The following is a 20,067-nucleotide window of genomic DNA, read 5'->3' on the forward strand; positions in this document are numbered from 1 at the left end:
AGGATGCTAGTGGAAGCTTCAAAAAATTGCAGCAGTGTAAGCTCAGTAAGTACAACTTATAAGCCAGATAAACGACTTGGAAATACTTCAAAAGAAAAGAATAGATTAAATTGTCACACAAATAGATTAAATTATCAGTTTATTTACAATTTAAAAGTCACAGAAAACTAGCAGTCTCACAAGTGCTGGAAAAGCCATTCGTTTATAAAAGAAATCAAATCAGTTTTAAGTAAAACGCAACCAGACATGAAAAATTCTAAAATAGGAACGATGAGTGCGGAAATTGACGGAAAACTAATCTCACATTACATCCCACCTCGATAGAAAGGCAAGAAAAGGTGAGCATTTTGAATGACACCAGCGTGTAGGAAAGAAGAATACAAACGTAGGAATGAAAAAGCTTTATTCGGAAAATACCAAGAGGTTAAAAAGGCAACAGCAGAGTCGAAGCTCAGGGCCATAGCATGACGATGATACTTGCAATCAATGTTCCATATCATCCAGCAACTTTTCTTGAGTAAGCTCTTGCAGCTGGAATCTCTTGGGCCGGCCTCAGCAGGAAGTTTCGAGATTCAGTAATCCAATGCCCTCCGGCTTTCATTGGAGGTGCACCCATTGATTGTCTTCGAGCACTAACTGCCATATTAGCCAATTTGTCAGCCGTTTCTGAAACCCCACGTACAGTACTAGTCCTTCCCTTGTTCATAGAAGCTGTCAACCAACATCAACATCCCTTTTAGTTACGCTGAAACCAAAATACCTGAGTTGAATGGATATTAGCAGAGCAGGCTTACTTGGGCTGTCCTTTCCTGGTGGTCGATATTTTGGTTGTTTGGTAGCCTTTGAGGACTTGTCAGTCTTATTTCCATCCTACAAGAGAATAGACGGGTGAACAGGGAAATTGTCAACAAGGTGGACAAACATTTACTGGTCCACACAGAAAGCGGGGGAAAAAACAACTGACCTCATTTACCATATCCAGCTTGCGATGTACACCTGTAACAACATACATTCAGAACATGAGAACTTTGCACGCAACGCATACAGGACCACAAGGCACCCACTCAACAAGCCTAACAGAGCGGAAGGGAAGAGAAGGATTTTAATGGGGATGAAGTGAGGGGAGGGGAGCAGTATCCCTCTCCCCCTCCCTCCAACCAAACACACGAGCAGTGATCTAGGCAAAATACAAGCATCTTAGCTTAAAACAAAACAGACCACCTGTAGCTAATGATGGATGTAATTTTGGGGAGGAATGGTTATTGGTGAGCTTAGAATTAGACAAAGTGCAAGAATATCTCTTAGCCCCTTGCCGGTCCAGTGATCCCCTTGTTCCAGCTGCAACAACAGAGATTATTAGCATACCCAGAATTACACCATTAGAATTATTTACCGAACCAAAATAAAAACACAAACCAGATGGAGGCGTCCGAGCTACTGCTTTGGTGCGGAGGGATGGAGGAATGTAAAAGCAACTCTACAACAAACAAAAATCTATGAATTAAATAAACTTGCAAAAAAAAGCTGCATAACATATTTCCATTGGTATATGGGAAGACATTATAATTATAAATGCCGTCTAGAAAAATAGTTCATGGAGAACCTGAAAGAAAGGATGTTGGAGGGCCTCTGCCGCTGTTGGCCGCTTGCAAGGATCCCATGAACAAAGCGACTACATGGGTAGCAAATGCAGAGAAAGGAGAAAAAGTGCAATCTATTAGCATGAAAGTAGAGGACAAGGCTGGAACAACAATGGGAAAAGCTACTTACAGTAATAAGGCTGATTGCATCAACACTAACAGATGGGACCAGCGTAGAAAGATGTACACCAGGAAGCTGGAAATTTTCAATTTTCGCTATTTAGTGAAAGTCACTTCTTATCCAAAGATATAAAATGGCAGTAGAAAACATCCAACAAAAAAATTCAACTCCCAAGTATAGACAAGTAGCACTAAACATGATTTAAAATTCAACAGAGATCCAAATTCCTAGCTGCCCAAATAAGGGAAAGCTAACCTGTGGGAACTGATAGTTAATATCCCTTGCCAGTTTAAGTCCATCAGCCCAGGATTCATTGGTTGGACTACCTATCACACCACATATTTTGTGGATCTCATCTGCCTCACTGCAAGCACAGCCATGAAAGAAAATGTTCATTCCCAAAACCCAGTCATGAAACAAGTTGCTTGAAATTCATATATACCACGAACTTGTAGGAGGGTCATGTGTGAATATGTAACCGCCAATAAACAAAAGGAAAAATTCCAATTAATTCAGTAAAATAATTATTGACAAAAATTTGCATCCAGTCCCAAGCCCCAAGTGGCACTCTCCCTCTGGTTTTTAACATGTCATTTTTAATTACCTGACATATATTAAGCAAATATATTAAAGTAGGTTACATCCTTAAATTTGTTAAAAAAAATTCCAATAGCTTCCAACATTGCCCTTCTTAAATACATTAAAGTCCAAGAACGTAATGTATTTCCAAGGATAAGGCATGCTCCCAAGTCCCAACATTTTATCTCCCCATGAAATAAAACAAACGAGTAAACTATTTTTAATTGCAGAGCCAACAAACTAAGGGCACATGTGGAAGGAAAATAATTAATGCTCAAATATCTTAGGACCAAAAAGCCTTCTAGAAGGTAACTAATATTAAGGACCAGAATAGTAGAGTTGGTAATTGCCTAATGAAAGATACTATGATTTTTTATTCATCAACAACGATAAACAGTCTACAACTCATCAATTGGTAAGTTAGGGAGCAAGGAAACAGAAAGACGATACATACTTGACACCCGGAAAAAGAGGACGGAGTGTGAACAGTTCAGCCATTATTGCACCCATTGCCCACATGTCTAAAAATCAGAAAATGTAGATAAGTAATATAGTTTTGTGCAAGTCAAGTAGCAACACTCTCAGTAACAGATTAATCATTTACACAAATGATATTATTCCATGTTAAATCACTCACCAACTTTTGAGGTATACAAGTAAGACTGAAGCAGCACTTCAGGTGCACGATACCTAACAAAAGACCGTGATGCAATTTATTATATGCCTGGGACATGTAATGATCGAGATATATTAATTATAAATTCAAGACACCTACCACCGTGTGGAGACATATTCAGTGTAGGGTGGTTGGGAACTGATCTCACGTGCAAGACCAAAATCAGCAATCTTTATGATATCCTTGGAGACCAGCAAATTTTCTGCAAGTAATAACGAAGCCATGTCGGAAATAAAAAACAATGAAAGAAAATTTATAGCAAAATCATAGTCTTCGTGCATAAGACCAGGAATCTTATCAACCCACGTCCTACAACAAGGCAAATTTGATGGATTAAAAAATCAAATTAACTTTAGAAAAAAAAAATAAAAAAAACGATCAGGGATGATTAATGAGAGAACTAATCCTTCAATTTATTAATTTGCTTGCTGGTCAATGATAATAAGTTTTTCCATTGAATATTACCATATATTGTACCAAAACAAGTGATAACTAATTACCTGGCTTCAGGTCACGATGGAAGTATCCACGCTGGTGCATGTATGCAAGACCTTGGAAAACTTGAAAACACCAATTTCTAACTTCACTTTCAGAAAACATCTTTTCCCTGTCTTTCATGAGTTGGTACAGATTGCATTCCTACATTACCCCAAATGACATAGATCACATGTTATTATTAGCCTCACATCAACTTTACAAAATGCCATAAGAAATTGCAACCTACCATGTACTCAAAAACAAAGTAGAGAATGTCATTTTCTCGAATAACTTCCTTTAGCTTGACAATGTTTGGATGATTCATTTTCCGTAATGACTGCCAAAAAAGAAATTTATAAAATTACATATAGATGAACATAACATTATATTGCAAATGAAACTTCAAAATCAGCAAGATTTCATACTTTGACTTCTCTCAGGTTTACACACTCCTCCCAAGAGTAATATTTCTTCTTCATTTTCTTGATAGCAACCTGCATTTTACATCAGAAGATAGAATGGGCCAAAAAGGCAATCAGAATTTGCATAGGCATTGGTAATGTACTTTCATCAAGCAAGGTAAACCACACTCACAACTTCACCAGTTTGCTTATTAAGAGCTCTCCAAACTCTCCCAAATGTTCCATCACCAACTTCCTTAATTAACTTGTACCTGTGTTCAACAAGCAAGAGGAGTTTAAAAAGGAATCTTGATTGAAGAATATATACTAATATAGGGGGAAAATGGACAAATTCTCCAAGAAATATTCACCTCTCCATTGTTCCTGCGGAACACAAAGTAGCTCTTTCTTTATTCAACAAAGGTAAATAGACACACAAAGATAGGTTGCATTTATCTCTTGCAAACGACACTCACAAAAGAACAATAGAATGTTACTATATGTCTGTTGGTCCAGCAAACTCCACCATCAATTTTCTGTCATGACATACAATGGCACAAAAACAGAAACTTTGTGATGGATGAGCAGCACAGCCTTATTGATTGATACATCCACGGTTTCGTATTGGTAGCAGGAGGTGGTAGTAAAGAACAAGAACGAGAGAGCATGCTGATGCTTGCAAGGTCGAACAATGATTGTTGATCAAAGCCACATCATTAGTCTCCAGCAAAAGTTCTCGACGCACAAGACTTCAAGATTCTAAAGATGGCTACTTCTAAGCTACATAGAAAGTGTTTCAGAAGCTTCAGGCAGCTGATGTTTTGTTACTACCAGTACCATGTAAGAAGCAACAAAACAATTACTAATAACTACAATATGCACTGATTCAATGCAATTGATTATCCAATTCTCAAGGTGCAGACAGCATCTGATATTCAGTCACAAGTATACGTTCTTCAGCCCTATAAAAAATCAAAAGTAAAAAACGAAATTAGAATTCAATTTCAATCAATAAAATTGATCAGAGAAGGATTAATAAATTATCTTATAGTTCTCTTACCCCAGAAGACAACTTATTCGATGTTTCCTGTTGACGTTCAGTCAGCAATGCACTATCCAAAGAAATATTGTTAAGAAATAACAATCATATTGTTTGTGGCAAAAACAGAAGCAGAGTAAATTCTTACTTGCACAAGTGCATAAAAGATGCAGCACCAGTCTCAGAAGAAGCTAACATTACATGCCATGTGCTGATCATTAAAAAGGAGCAGAACACTAGGTGCAATTAACAAAGGAAACGAGAAGAAAATCTCCAAGGATGAAGAACCGCCAATCAAGCACTTTTTGGAATGAAAACAACCGATACTGGTAGCATATTGACCTGAAACAATCTCCCTCCATATCTCAAAAATAAAAACAAGAAAATTTAGATTTGAAGCCAGTGCACCCTGCAATTGAAGAAAACTAGAAACGCTCAGATTAAAAAAATTAAAATAAAATAATTTTAAAAACTGTACAAGTTCAATTTCTCTTTTATACTACATACAAGTAAATAAACAAATATCCTGACAAAAATCTGACATGAAAGGCAAAGACGTAAATTTCAAGTGCAAGCAGAACAGTGATTCAACAGAGCAAGCAACATTTATGCACAAGATTAAAAATTTACCACAACAACAAGAAGAATATACGAGCAGCCTATCAACCCAATATATCAATCAAATACAAAATCTAAAATGAGACTTTGCTCATGAAATATCTAAAAGGCCTCCAAAGTACAAGAAGCTCAGACCTGTTTTGTCAACTAATATTTCAAGGCCTCAATTCCCGAGATATCAAAGAACAATACAAGAGTTCTCTAAGACAAATATGTGAACGGCATCTAAGTCATTTACAAGGCTTTTACACAGAACTGATTATCCATGACTCATGTATACTGAAGCCTTGTAAATGACTTAGATGCCATTCACAACAGAGGCCTTGAAATATTTATTGAGGCCTTGAACCAAAGGATCGGTCACAACTCAGAAGGTTAGTTTGGAGTCAAATGTCACCTGGAGACTGATCAAAATTCGGTCACATCAACCTCAGGGTATAATCAAAGATAATTTACCATGGAAGCAGCATATGTCAAGGAACTTGGTAATATTATCAAATATACGGCATATGAAAAGTTATCCGTCCGTTAAATTAGAAAACGGAAGAACATTGGAATTTGGCTGAATATTATCCAGATGAGGATTAATCGAACTGCATGTAAAAATGCACTTGCACCAGCGAAGGAGCTGAATTAAAAGCATTCCAAGTAAACCAGTAAGAAACTATCTAACTACTACGATCCGCTAATTGCATCAAATATTCAGCCAACAGAAAAATGGATAACCAAAACAGCATCGGTAGACAATCCTTCACATAGGATGAAGCTAAGCTAAAAATGCTATGTAGTCGGATAAAAGAAGAGAAACCCTAACAAATCTACAACATCGGAAGCAAAACCACAAACACAAACCTTACAGATCACAAAAACAAATTTAACCTCGACCAAGCCCTAAACGAACCAAATCAATCGCTACATCCTCAAAAGTAAGGCATTCTGAAATATAGCTATCGAATTCACCAAACTCAGCAAGCCTTGGTGTTCGATTACAGATTCAACGAAAACCAATAATTACACTAATTCAAACCGATTGCAGCAACAAATCCAATGAATCCGAAACGGATCGGATCGGATCTGTAAGGAAGACACGATGAAATCACATGGAAAGAGATAAGAATACGAAGAATGAGAATGCGACGGAGAAGACGGAGAAAGGACCTTAACAGCAAGCGGCATAACCACCGTCTCCGAGGACGGGAAAAGGTGGAATCCAGAGCTTCCTCTCTGCGGGAGCAATCGAATTGCCTTCCTTCTCGCTACCTACGTCCTATACCCTCTCTCTCCCTCCCCGCTCTCGTTTGATCTCAATTCCCTCGTGCGGACCAAGAAACACAAAAGCCCTTGTCCAGTTGTCTGCGAATGGCACACTTAATTTACGGTTTTACCATCGCTGGGTACGTCCCGCTTGTATAGCCACATCCCCTTCGAGACGAATTGCGACATCATCACCGTTCGATCCCACGGTGCATCGGCCGCTTCTGTATCTCTTGGTCTCGGTTAAACTGAACTGCTTTTTTTTGGGTCAAAAAATTAAGGGTGTATTTGGATTAAAAATTTTAAAATTGAGGTTAGAATTAACTGAGGTTAGCAAATTTTGGAAGAAATGTCTGTGACTTTAACGTGATTTATGTTTGGATATTTTTTTTCAGAAGTCAGTTAAATGAACTAAAATTTGTTTGGATGATTTGATTCAAAAATCAGTTGAGATATATAATGATAAAAATAGACATCAATTTTTTTTTGTATATATTTTTGTAACTAATATGATATTTTTAGGAAAGAATATTAAACTTACAATTAAATTTTTCAGAAAGGTAAAATTAAATTATACAATTTTATTCTTTAAAAGTTAGAATTAAAAAAATCTAAGATAAATGACATATTAAATTTTTTTAAATTTTATAAATGTGTTGCACTGATTTTAAAAAATAAATTACATTGCTACTAACTTAAAAAAAATTTTGTTTATGATTAGTTTTTTATTCCATTTAATTTAATCATAATTGATTTAATGATTCAATTTGTATAATCTCATATTTCTTTTTCTTTCTATTTTTTCCTGAAACCTTGTGCAAATACTTTACGATAAGATGAGAGATTGAGGAAGCAAGAGATATCATGTAAGGACAAGAAAGAGAAAACCCACGAAACAATGAATGCCAACTTCACTTTCCCACGTTACGTTGCTTTAGAAGCTGCATTTTGTGGCTTCAGTTCTAACGCTCGTTTCTTTCCCAACGCTCTTTACAAAATTTTTATAGCCAAACAAAAATAAAATTTTTATAATGAGCTTTTGACACCTCAACTGAGGTTTTGGCCATCCAAACCTCAGTTACATATTTATCCAAACATGCACTAAAATAGTTATCATGCCACTTTTTGCACGATCTTTTTCAGTTTACGGTTTATGCTACATGTGCATAAAAATATTCTATAAATCTATACATTTATTTATAATATTTATATAATATATAATATATAATACTCTTGTCTTAGCTCTTATTATAAAATTTTTTTTGACTATTTTACGCATTTAAAAAAAATTAATTTTTTATATTGTAAAAAGATGAGATTTACTTTTGTTTTTATTTATAACTTTAAATCATGATATAATTATCTTAAATATTTTCATGTTAATTAAAAAAATATAAAATTAAAAAATGATATAATCATTATAAAGTGCCTAATATTTTAAATAATAAATTATTTTTAAAAGATATTTTACCAATAAGACTGGGGGAATATAACATCATCTTCGTGGCAATGCGGTTGATGGAATGTCGACGTGGCTGAACACAGAGCTGGCCAAGCAAAACGAGTAACCATCTTCCAAATGCAACTCTGACCTTTGGCCTAAAGGAAAAATATACTCTAACCAAAAAAAAAAAAAAGATATCATGTTTATTCAAGTCATGATGAAAACACACTTTAATTTGATAATTTATATTATAAATTTATGTTATTATGCAATTTTTTTAAGTTTTTATATTACATATTCACATGTTGGGGTTGTATCCCATGATAATTTATTCAGAAAAAGTGTCTTTCGTTGAACTTATAGCCATATCATGATGAAAAAGTTATCATGATGTCTTTGCCGACTTTTTATCATTAACGTTATTATAGTTTTCCATTTTGAATATGATAGTATATAGTATGACCCGACCTCTTTATTCATAATTCAGATTTGATGATGGGCTCCCCCTTAAAATCTTAAACGCTGTGTAATTTGGGTTTAAGAATCACAAAAACTTGAAAGGAGGGCTGTTCTTCCTTTCCCCTTAAAATTTTATACACCATGTAATTTGTAGTTTATTTTTAGTTGCTTGAATTCAAATTCTCCTAAAAAATTTGAGTGCATGCAAGCATGAGAAAATATTTTTCAAAAAGAGAGTGATGAATGTACCTAAAAGAAACTGTGACAGGTGCATTAATGAAAGTTAGTTCAATTAATAAAAACTTGATTCATAATTCATAAGGTCATCAGATTAAATCCTACTATCTACATGAAAAATCTTGTTAGTAAATAATATCTAAATACTTTTGCAAGCTTCTTTAATTTTAAAGGAGTACCTTAATTTTCATGAATTCTCAAGACTCAATTCACCAAGAACTTTTCCTTAAAAAAAAAAAGAAAAAATGGATAGGTACATTTTTTCTTTTTGGTCCAGAGAATACTTTTCTATATATGAAACGTGGCATTACTATTCTTCTAAACGCTTAGAATATATATTATGGCGCAGATAATCATTGAGGTAGATCAAAGGTAGTTCGCATTCTCAATTCCCTTCAATCATTGATGAGGAAGTCTGGGGGCAAAAAAAGAAGAAAGGAGAATAAGGAGAGATCGGAGAAGAAACAATATAGCAATTTGAAATTAGAATCAATACGCGTGTGTAAACTGGAGTTGCTGAATAGTGCAGCTCCCAAGTGATTGGAGCTGGGTCTAAACTGTAACATGCGGGCCCGACAGCTAACCTAATTTAAATAAAGGAGAGAAATTGGAAAGAATTATGTGTTAGATGGCCAATGTTGACAAGCGTGTTCGGCTGGCAGGATAGACTTTGAAGTTAGATGGGCGTGGCTTTAGTTAGGTTGAGGAGTAATGCACATTCAAGTATTTATTTGGCTTTTGGATCTTATGACACGACATTTAATGTTTTATTTTCTTTCCATTCCCGCAGACTGGAAAGAGATTCGTTCGTGCCAGAGAAGAGAGAGAGGATTAAGGAAGCAAAAAGCCGTTCGTTGCAATAAGCAGTGACACGAAAGATTCCCCGGCTGTGGCGGACAGCCTAAGCAATAGCAGTCCCACAGGCTTTCACTTTCACTCTACGATTTCGCCTTCCTATTGTTGTCGGAAGCAAATTATCAAAATTAGTGAGCTTTTAGTTTAATCATCTTGCTTTAAAAATAAAACCTTTGTTTGATTTATTATACGGTTACACCACGTTATCTATCTGATGCTTTCAAGAGGTCTTCGCTCTTCAGAAGGGCTATTTGCTAGGAGCCGACATTGAGGTACCGTTAGGTCAGCTTTTAGAAACAGGGGATGGCTTATGTAATTTTTGGGCTTGTCTAGAGCACGGAAAATCACCCATGTCCAGCAACTGAGCTTACCATAAAGCAGCGGGTTGGGCTGAATTTTTTTAATCAATTTACATGAATTTTCTTTTTTGGGTAAAAAATTTACATGCAAGTTGATTAACCCTGCCCCATCAAATTTGCAGCTTGGGCAACTCATCAACCCACATATGACGAGTCGGACAATTTAACCTGCAACCCATGTCAGGCCAACCCACCTGAATTTCTAACTCTAATTTTAGCCTTCCTTACGTGGTCTTTCACTCTTTTGACATAGAATTTTGTTCTTCTATGAAAAGAGTTATCTAATGACATAGAATTTTGCAAGATATTATTTTATTTCTACGATATATTTTCATGTATGCGTGCATTTTAGTTAAAATAACTCGACTTCACATCAAACACATATATCAACATAAAATAAAAATGGAGAGCAACAAGCACTATGACAAAGAAATGCAAGGCTTACCTAGTTAAATCTTCATAGTTTAAAACCTAAGTTTTGCTAACAAAGATAGGGACATGTGTCCTTAGTTTCAGAAATTACTCAATGTTCTCAAGCAGCAATCCAAATGATGCGGACTGTGGATTCAAACACCAACATTGGACCATCTTCATTTAACAATAACCGCATTACAATTGGGGAGAATTAGAGAGGTGAACATGGATTGGAAAATCTAAATTAATAACAGAATGTTAATACAAAGAGTTCATTTAGAGAAGGGGGGGGGAGGGAGAGAAGGAAATAAGGGCATGTTTTGTTCAATTACATCTATAAAGTAATGCAATGCAAATACAACGCGGCGATGTAATATTGATTACCAGGCATCTGTTGGTATGTTCTGCTAATCAAGTGCCAAATAGATTATCAAGTGACCCTTTCAGCCTTGATCTCCAAAAAATAAATTCCCATTCTCCCAGTTCGCCGGCAACCATCGACAAATCAACAATGAGCATTCAAACAGCCAAATCAACTAAAAAAATCACACAACATAATAAGATATGTAAACCGAGCAATGAAAAGATGGAGAATAGATTTGGAAATGGGGCAAGAGAAGAAAAGGTGATAGCGGAGAAGGCAGTCTCTGGTGAGTTCAAAGAAGGCCACCATTGGTGAGTTTGAAGAAGAAGGCAAACACTTCAAAGATGAAGGTCGATTCAAAGAAGAATAAGGCCCTTGCCAATGAATTCGAAAGGCAGCCACCACTGGTGAGTTCACATAAGAATCCCGCTGCCAGTGAGATCTAAGAGGCCAACAATGGTGGCAGATGAGAGGACAGGCTGACATTGGTGGTGGAAATGACAGGAGAGGCCGATGATGGAGATGAGGGAAGAGGCCAGTGGTGCGGCGGAAATGATGGAGACTGGAGAGGCAGCAGAGGCAAGGTCGTGGAACAAGAAAAGAGGGGAGGGGAGAGCTGTCTAAGAAGAAATGGGAGAGGACGTTTTTGGAATGGGAAGATGGCAATAAAGTGCAATGAAGATTCATAAAGGGAGGTATGAATGAGTATTGCCATTGTTTCCGTAAAAACGATTACCACGGGCCCACATGAAAAGGCAACAAAATATCGCTCAATCTTGATTACTAACGCTAAGGTGCTGAGATTGAACCAATCGGTTCTTAATAGATGAGTGCAATTATGGGATGTGGATCCCGTGCAAAGTCATATTTCCTTGGGCCACCCTCACCTCTGAGTATGAAGGCATGAATGGAGAGAATCCCATTCCATCGATTAGTGGAGAGATATTCAAAATAAAAAAAGAAAGATAAACCATGTTGCTCACCCCTGGACTGCAGTAATCTATGAAGCACAGCTTTCAGAAATCAATGACTCTTTCATTAGCTTCACACAACGAGTTCATTGTTTGGAGTATTCACAACTCTCAAAGCCGGCTTTCCATAATAGTATTCAGAGCTTTGCCTTCTACAGAGGAGCCACATATATTGGGAATAATCTTCAAAATGAAGCAAAAAGCTTTTCATCCCACTGTGCTGCTGCCGAAAAGCTGAAGTACATAGCAAATTCAAGAGCCAATGCATGCTTTCCATTAGCTGGGTGGAGTTTTCTCAATTTGCAAATACCAAAGGTTGTTGTGATTAATACTTCCATCCAACAGTTAACGGTTCAACACCCGTTTTGCAGCCTCATTGAAGTAGGGTTCGACCTCACTTGGCAAAAAGCCATGTCATCCACTTTGACAAGCAATGTAAATGAAGGTGGTCAGGTAAATCTACCTAGAAGAAAAATCATCAAACAATTAGTACAACAGATAATATTTCAATTTTTTTTTTGGGATTTTTTTAACCAAAAACTAAAAATTTTCAACCACATTATCCTCTACAAGACCTGAAGTCAAAAAGGAAGAAATTAAATTAAATGATTCAATAATAGCTAGATCCTTAATATTCAGTTTATACTACAAATAAAAGTATTGATACTAAATTTACAGGATATATGTGTGCGCGCTGATCCAAATCCAAAATAGTTAATATCAAAAAGAAATAAACAGATTAGTCTATAACTAACTGAAAGTCAATCCAGCTATTCAGCATATTTAACTTCACCTTTTAAAACCAGGTTCTCAAGGAACTGTCCGGTTTTCACAGTTTTCACAGGTTGTTGACCAAGGGTTTTGACCAGCTTTTTCTCAGCCAGTCCCCCCCATGTTCTAGATTGGACCAAAAACCAAGTCACCAATTTTCAAACTGGCCAGTCTAATCCAGTTTTGAAAACATTGGTTTTAACAATATATCCAAACATCAAATGCCACCTATCGCAGTCATATTAATATGTGCTACAGTTACCATAGAACAATGGGGCAAATGCAACCATTGATCAACTGCAAATATCAACACTCCTTTTATTACTTCTCTGTCTATTGTCATCTTGTCTAATAGCTAGTACTGATTCAAATTCATTTAATATGGTGACTTACACATCTGAAAGCATTTGAATAACATGGCTCATCTAATGGCAGAATCATTATGCGAGGAAGAAAGACAGCTTAGTACAACTAAAATACAGTTTCACTTTAGTTAGAAGCTCAATAGATTTTATTCAAAGATAAGGGGATCAACTAACATCAGTCCATGTTGCAAGATACCCGTCAGTTGAAAGCAACCAGCTCCCAGAATTTGATAGCAAATCCAACTTCTGACTTGTAGAATCAAAATTCAGCAGTACATCGTCATAATCATCAACATCACAGTTCCTCCTCCTTTTCTTCCGAGCCTTCCGTTTCTTCCTTCTTTTATCTACTATTGAAGCAGTACAATCATTACTGTAAAGATATTCATCTGATGATCCATCATCATCTAGCAATGCATATTTGTTGGAGCTGCGGAAACCAATACAATTATTCAAAAAGACAGACTCCCATGACTCAGGATTACAGCATTCTTGTGACATTCTATAATAAAGAACCCAACATTGAAGTCCCAGACACTTTATCACTTCTGAAGTTGGCATCTTACAAACATTCTTAAAGAATGGAATCAAACTATTGGAGTTGCTTGGTATTGCAGATATATTTGAGACAATTTCTTTGATTCTTTCCCGTGAATTTTGGGCATCTTCATCACGCAAAAGTCGAAGAAGCTGCCGTCCCTGGGTAATGATAGCATTTAACAGTAGTATCTGGTCAATAGATTCAGGAACTTCACACTTTACAAGTACAATCTCAAACAGACTAGAGATGCCATTGAAATGTTTAGATTCCATTATAGGGTTGAGAAACCCACGAAGCAGTTTCAAAAAGTTGAATAAATCCTGCTCTTCAAGAGTTATAAGAAGGTGGTGGCACAAAGCAGAAAACGGCTGCTCTATGAGGAATTTATTTATAACTTCCCATATATCCCTTCCATCCTCTTTATACATTAAATCAATAAAATACTGCACAAAAAATTGCCTGTCAATGAAAAAAATATCACCATCTTTGACTGACTCAGAAAATTCATTGGATGACCAGAACTCAGGAACATTCTCCAGAAAATTTTCTACAGTTTGCTGAATGTCCAAATCAAGGAAATAGTGAGGCTTTGTAGCAACTACTGCTGGTGACTGCCCATGTTTTCCTTTCCACTCCAACTCCTCCCAACAAATATCTCTATTTATGAATGCAAATTGAGACAACGCCTTTGCACCTTTTCCCAGCTCCAGTCCGCTGCAAGAAGAATAATTGACAAACCACTGCAACACACGCTTTGGATTACCTGCATTCCTCAAAATCATGCATAATCAGGGCCCACAATTACACACACACACACACACAAACAAATGGAATGTAGCCCCTGCAGTTTCATAATCAAACTAGTCCAGCTATGAACAAAGCATAGATGAAACTCACCTTCAAAAAACTTTTCAAGTATGTGACTTCTCTTCGCTAAAATGGATCCAACTATCTGTGGTTTCTTCTCAAACATCATATGCAAAAGTTGAGAAGCAAAACCCTGCTTCTGTGACCTCAGTAAATTCAGAAATAACTCACACTGATGGCGAGAAGTGATGGAAGTCATTCCTGCGATGGTGTTACAAAGCCATAGTCGAGCTTCTGATCGACTTCCTGACATGATCAATGATCGAATTGTAGATTCCAACTCACTCAAAAGGGATATTCTCAGTTTCATTGAGTCACCGCTATCCATATCTTCATCCCAGCTCGGCTCCGACAAAAACAAATCAATCATCTTGCGGCTAGAGGAAAATGGTAATTCTTCCTGCATCAAAACAGGTCTGCTGATGACAAATATTGGTTTAGAAAATTTACACTACAAGCAGAGTCAAGAAAACAAGATTATCCAGAGTAAGTAATAGGAACGTTAACCCCAGTGATTTCAAGTACACAGAGAATATTTGCAGTCACAAAACAGCACCCAAATTACTAATTTTCCTCTACTATCTACTCGGTTGGGCAGATTAAATAGGAGAAGATTTCGCACTCTCCGTCTGGAAAGATCGTATCAAAAGAAAAAAAGAAAAAAAAAATTTAGAAAATGGAAAAATACCGCACCATAGAAGAATTTCGAAGCTTCAGTATGCAATCATGAAAAAAGAAAAGAAAAGAAAAGAAAACTATTGAAAGACAACCCATCAATGGAGATTATAATACGGAAGAATTTCCAATACTCTAATTACCGATTATAACTTGATAAAAGTGAAGTGCAATCACGTTAATTTGGCCACGCAGATGTGAACGGAGGAGCTTGAAGACGTGGGAGTTAGCTGTGAATCTATTTGCCCTAGCTCGACGGAGGAAGTCGGGAAGACGAGGATATTAGTATGTCAAAGACCAGCATAAAAAATAATAATAATTTATAACTATAATAAATTAATTTAGTTAAGTGTATTCATATTTCCATTAAAAAACCTTGTAAATTGCATTCTTAATTAAAAATATTTTTATAACAAAATATATTAATTATATTTTAAAATACTTTATATTTTAAAAATCATATTTAAAAGATATCTTAATATTGAAGGGAGGGCGTAGAATTTATCAATTTGTTATGTTTTCCTTTGTCTGACACATAACTTGGATTTGTTTTTTTTTTTTTTTTGGGTTTAAACTATTCTAACCATCCCATCCCCATAAAAGAGGGAAGCACACACATGCAAGCACACACACCTTGTGTTAAAGCACACAACATCCACACTACGCACGCCTAATAATATTTCCCAAATTATTTGAGGATAGAACTCATAAACTCCTTTTAAAAGGATATAAAATGCCATTGAATCAAGTGATTTTTGGCGCAATTTGAATTTGGTTAAAAAGTAGTTTGCGTGATGTAGGGATATCAAAATAATTTAAATTTAAATTTTAAAAAATTGATGATATGTGATAAAATGTGGAAAGATAATTTTCTGAAATAAAATTAAAGAAAGCATAATAATACTAATTATTAGTAGTGTGAATCGCATGAGGGTGCATATAAACGACAGTAAACTATATAAACCAATAGAAGTTTATTTGGCAACCCATTTTTAGAATAGTTTTTTGTTCTGACAACAAAATAAAAAACATGTTTAAAAATATGTTTTCTGTTATTTGTTCTAAAAAGCAAAAAATTTAAAAGTTATTTTGTAGAACTAAAAAATCAGAACATTTTTTAATATTTTGTTATTTTTTATTTTAAAAACTGGAGAAAAGGTTGAAAATATTGTGTTTTCAGCAATGACAATTATATTAATAAAATAAATTATTATTTCACCCTTTATTTCACCAATTTAAATACATTTTTTAAAATAATGATTCAAACATATTTTTTAAATTTTTTATTTCAAAAACTTGTTCTCAAAAACTAGGGGCTTGCAACCAACTTAGTAAGCTAAGTCATACCCAATCTCCTGGGTTAATCTTGGTGATCGAGTCAGGCTAGACTCCAAGTTCAGTTCAAATTTAATCTTGCTCAACACGACATATATATATATGTATGTATGTTATATGTTATAATAAATTTTTATTAGTATTGCTTGATTTTATGAGATTTTTTCTATTATGAATCATACTTAATAAATTACTTTAATGTTATTATGAAAACTTTCAAGCAATATACTTCCTACCTTAATATTATATAAAAACATTGTATGTTATTGATTTTTTAAAAATTTAAAAATATTTCTTTTGGTCATAATATTATTTTTCAAGGGAATATTTTAGATAGACATGATTTCATATATAAAATTTATTTGTTATTTTATTTGTTCAATATAAGACCAAAACCTAGTCTTTGTATATCAGGTTGGCCCGATCCTGGTCTTAGTCTTGGTCTCGATCTCGATATATAAGGATTGAGCACCAGGTTGATAACTAACCTGGTCTTGCCCGGTCTCTGTGCATCCTTATGAAAAATTATTTTGCATAATTGTTTTGAAAACATGAAAACAGAATCAAACGAACCTAAAGATTTTTCCTTCGTATATATAAAAAAAGATATAGAAAAAAAGAATTCTTATTTTTTTTTGTTAAAGCATAATTTAAGTCTTTAACTTTATAAAATGTTTTAGTTTAGTTTTTTAATTTTATAAACTACTTTTTTAATTTTTTAACTTTAACATTGTTAGTTTCATTACCCAAAAAAAATACATTTGACTTTTAATTATTGAGAATACATTCTCAAATGTCGACATATTAAATTTAATTTTTTTTAAAGTAACAATGGTTTGCCTAAAAATAATCATCTAAAGTTAACAGTGTTAGGATTAAAGAATTGAACAAATACTTTATAAAATTAAAATTTTAAATTAAAACCTTATATAAAATTAGAATACTTTGACTTGTATTTTGTTTATAAAAAAGGGAAAAACCCGAATAATTTTATTAGCTAGAACATGATGTACTAATAAATAACCGAAAAAGATGTAGAATTATTGTATTTTATGTATATATGTAAAAAGATTCTTGAAAGCATTTTCATCTGTGATCTCTGACTATGAGTAATCCATGAATACGATTAAATTAAGATCATTTAAATATCTGAATAATTTAAAATTTTATTATCATTCATTGCTTTTGCATAATATAATGTCTAGTTTTGCCAAATTTAATTCACACCCTCATTCTTCTTAAGAAAAACAAGCATTAACATGATTATGTTGGCATACTGAATAGAGATGGGGTTATGTTAGCAAGGAACGGCTAGATAGAACTAATCATGTTCTTAATAACGATGAGATTAACTAAGCCTTATTCGAAATGAAGGGCTTTAAAAGTCTAGGGGAGGATGGGTTTCATGCCATCTTCTAGCAAAAAAATTGGGATATTATTGGCAGCAATGTCTGTGACTTTATTAAAGCTCTTTGGAGTGATCCTTCTTTGATTAGTAATATGAACAAAACTTTGTTGGTTCTCATTCCTAAAGCAGATAATCTTGAAAGAGTTTACTAATTTAGACCCATCTCTTCATGCAATATTATTTACAAAGGCCTAAGCAAGGTTTTGGTCAATAGACTTAAACTTTTGATAAATGACTTGATTTCTTTGTTCCAAGCAAATTTTGCTCCAATAGAAATATACAAGACAATATTATTATTGCTGGGAAATTGAGCATACAATGAAGTGGATGACCAGTAAAAAAGGCTATATGGCCATTAAAATTAATCTAGAGAAGGCTTACAATAGACTAAACTAGGATTTTGTTATAAAGGTCCTGATAGATATTGGGCCACCTTGACATTTCACTATTTTGGTGTCTCATTGTGTCAAATCCCCAACTACCTCAATCCTGTGGCATGGCTATAAAATAAATGACTTCAACCTTACTAGGGGTCTCACACAAAATACCCTCTATATCTTTATTTATTTGCTCTTTATATGGATAAACCCTCACATATTATTATTGATGTAGTAACGTAGAAAAGATGGAAACCAATCAAAATGGGACGGAAAGAAATGCCTATCTCACCCCTTCTTTTTGTATATAATTAGAAAAACTTACATTTGATTCTCTACACTTTGCTTGAATTTTGCCATAGGTCCTTACAATTTTTTTTTTATGTTCTAAGTCTCTATACTTTTTTTTATGTTCTAGATCCCTTCATGAGTGGTGTTATAGGGACTTAGAACTCTAAAAAAAAGTATAGAGATCTAAAATTATATTTTTTCTGGATGATTTATTGATTTTTTACAAAGCTAACATAGATCAATTAGACATCGTGATGAGTTCACTTGAGTTAGTTAATACTATATGAAGACAAAAGGTAGGTATTGGAAAAAACAAGCACTTTCTTCTCTAATAATGTTAACTCTGAATTGCAAGAGGAGATTACCAGAAATAGCAATGATGAAAGGAGCAATGCGTTAGGAAAATGCCTAGAATTGATACCCGTGGGAGGAACAAGCAACATAAATTCAAATTTTTGGTAGAGAAGGTCCAATAAAGGTTAAGCGAATAGGAAGCTTAGACTTTTGTCTTTAGCTGGGAGATTTACTCTTGTCTAATCTGTGACATCTTAAATCTTAAACTACCATATGATGTACTATAAGATACCAGCCTTTAAATGCAAGGAGATTGAAAGAGTTCAAAGAAATTGTATTTGGGATTCTAGTCAAGATTGAAGAAAGGTTCACACAATCAATTGGAAAACCCTTTATGACTCTAAAGAGAGGGTGGTTATGGCTTAAAAGGTATTTACATTATGAATGAGGCTCTCATTTGCAATTCAGTTTGGAACATTATCTCCAAACCAAAAAACCTTTACTCAAATATTTCAAAGGAAAAATGTATGAGAGAAGCTAACTTGACAAAGAAAGATATTGCTAAAAATGGTGATTCATTCCTTTAGAAAAAGATCGATGAGTTGTGGCCCGAAGTGGTAGTAAATTTAAGATGGGACATTCATGATGGCAAAAATGTCTCATTCTAGTAAGATAAGTAGCTTGATAGAAGAAGTGCTCTAATCACTAGATGTATGTAACATTAACAATTTATAGATTTGGTGAATATGAAGGTATGTGATGCTATAAACTTAATGGGAGATTGGGACCTCAACATCCTTGGGAGCTACCTGCTTTGTGGTGAACTACAGTTAATTGTGGGATGTCGTCCTCCGACTCAAACAGATGGAAGTGATAGAATTTCTAGTGCCTTGAGAATAATGGGACCTTTATGATATTGTCTATATATGATGCTTTAAAGACTGAGTATGGCAGCACGAGTGGTATTGTTTAAGATTTGATTTAGGGTTATGTGTTCAAATTTTTAAGTGGTTGGTTATGCATGATCCATGCAACGTAAGGGGATGACTGTTTGGAGCTCCCACTCACTTTGATGAGTGCAATGACACCACCAAAGACATGTTCTTAGAGACTCTACTGCTGCAAAAGATGTATGGAAAATGTCTATTCCTATTAATGATAAATCATAGTTTTTTCTTCTCGATAAGAGAGAGTGGTTCATTTAAAACTTAAAGAGGAAGACACATTTTGAGTTC

General features: G+C 34.7%; 2 protein-coding genes across 6 annotated transcripts; both read right to left on the minus strand.

The window, feature by feature from the left end:
• Positions 1-110: 110 nt before the first annotated feature.
• Positions 111-6,935, minus strand: LOC129311375 (cyclin-dependent kinase F-4-like). 2 transcript variants are annotated; one of them, XM_054953660.1, is made up of 19 exons: positions 6,710-6,935; positions 5,082-5,342; positions 4,955-5,006; positions 4,266-4,856; positions 4,088-4,166; positions 3,919-3,987; positions 3,741-3,830; positions 3,517-3,655; positions 3,116-3,218; positions 2,978-3,030; positions 2,795-2,861; positions 2,017-2,125; positions 1,771-1,836; positions 1,604-1,672; positions 1,417-1,477; positions 1,219-1,338; positions 965-996; positions 795-870; positions 111-711 (listed from the first exon to the last, which is right to left on the minus strand). In XM_054953660.1, the coding sequence occupies exons 4-19, from the start codon at positions 4,271-4,273 to the stop codon at positions 497-499; spliced, it is 1,356 nt and encodes a 451-aa protein (XP_054809635.1). In that variant the 5' UTR covers positions 4,274-4,856; positions 4,955-5,006; positions 5,082-5,342; positions 6,710-6,935; the 3' UTR covers positions 111-496. The 2 variants fall into 2 exon arrangements, with proteins under 2 accessions (XP_054809635.1, XP_054809636.1); XM_054953661.1 differs by having other exon boundaries at positions 1,222-1,338; positions 6,710-6,931.
• Positions 6,936-10,799: 3,864 nt separating this feature from the next.
• LOC129311414 (uncharacterized) lies at positions 10,800-15,406 on the minus strand. Of its 4 annotated transcripts, XR_008593293.1 has the most exons (5): positions 15,305-15,406; positions 14,483-14,852; positions 13,219-14,348; positions 11,921-12,371; positions 10,800-11,109 (listed from the first exon to the last, which is right to left on the minus strand). XR_008593293.1 is itself a non-coding variant. In XM_054953721.1 (4 exons), exons 2-4 carry the CDS (start codon positions 14,820-14,822, stop codon positions 12,323-12,325), a joined length of 1,515 nt encoding a protein of 504 aa, XP_054809696.1. In that variant the 5' UTR covers positions 14,823-14,852; positions 15,305-15,406; the 3' UTR covers positions 10,800-12,322. The 4 variants fall into 4 exon arrangements, 3 of the variants coding, with proteins under 3 accessions (XP_054809696.1, XP_054809694.1, XP_054809695.1); XM_054953721.1 differs by having other exon boundaries at positions 10,800-12,367; XM_054953719.1 differs by having other exon boundaries at positions 10,800-12,371.
• Positions 15,407-20,067: the final 4,661 nt, after the last annotated feature.

The sequence above is a fragment of the Prosopis cineraria genome, unplaced genomic scaffold (assembly GCF_029017545.1).
Source record: "Prosopis cineraria cultivar Desert tree isolate PC_DT_omini unplaced genomic scaffold, ASM2901754v1 PC5, whole genome shotgun sequence".
Taxonomy (NCBI): Eukaryota; Viridiplantae; Streptophyta; class Magnoliopsida; order Fabales; family Fabaceae; genus Prosopis; species Prosopis cineraria.

Excerpts from the sequence above, each read along its gene's own strand:
- LOC129311375 (XM_054953660.1), bottom strand. Across the intron at positions 3,831-3,918 it reads TAAACCTGAGAGAAGTCAAA|TCATTACGGAAAATGAATCA; the intron begins GTATGAAATCTT and ends CTTTTTTGGCAG. Across the intron at positions 871-964 it reads AGCTGGATATGGTAAATGAG|GATGGAAATAAGACTGACAA; the intron begins GTCAGTTGTTTT and ends ATTCTCTTGTAG.
- LOC129311414 (XM_054953719.1), bottom strand. The coding sequence starts at position 14,822 with ATGATTGATTTGTTTTTGTCGGAGCCGAGCTGGGATGAAGATATGGAT. Across the intron at positions 14,349-14,482 it reads ACTTGAAAAGTTTTTTGAAG|GTAATCCAAAGCGTGTGTTG; the intron begins GTGAGTTTCATC and ends TGAGGAATGCAG. Across the intron at positions 12,372-13,218 it reads ATCTTGCAACATGGACTGAT|GTAGATTTACCTGACCACCT; the intron begins GTTAGTTGATCC and ends TTTTTCTTCTAG.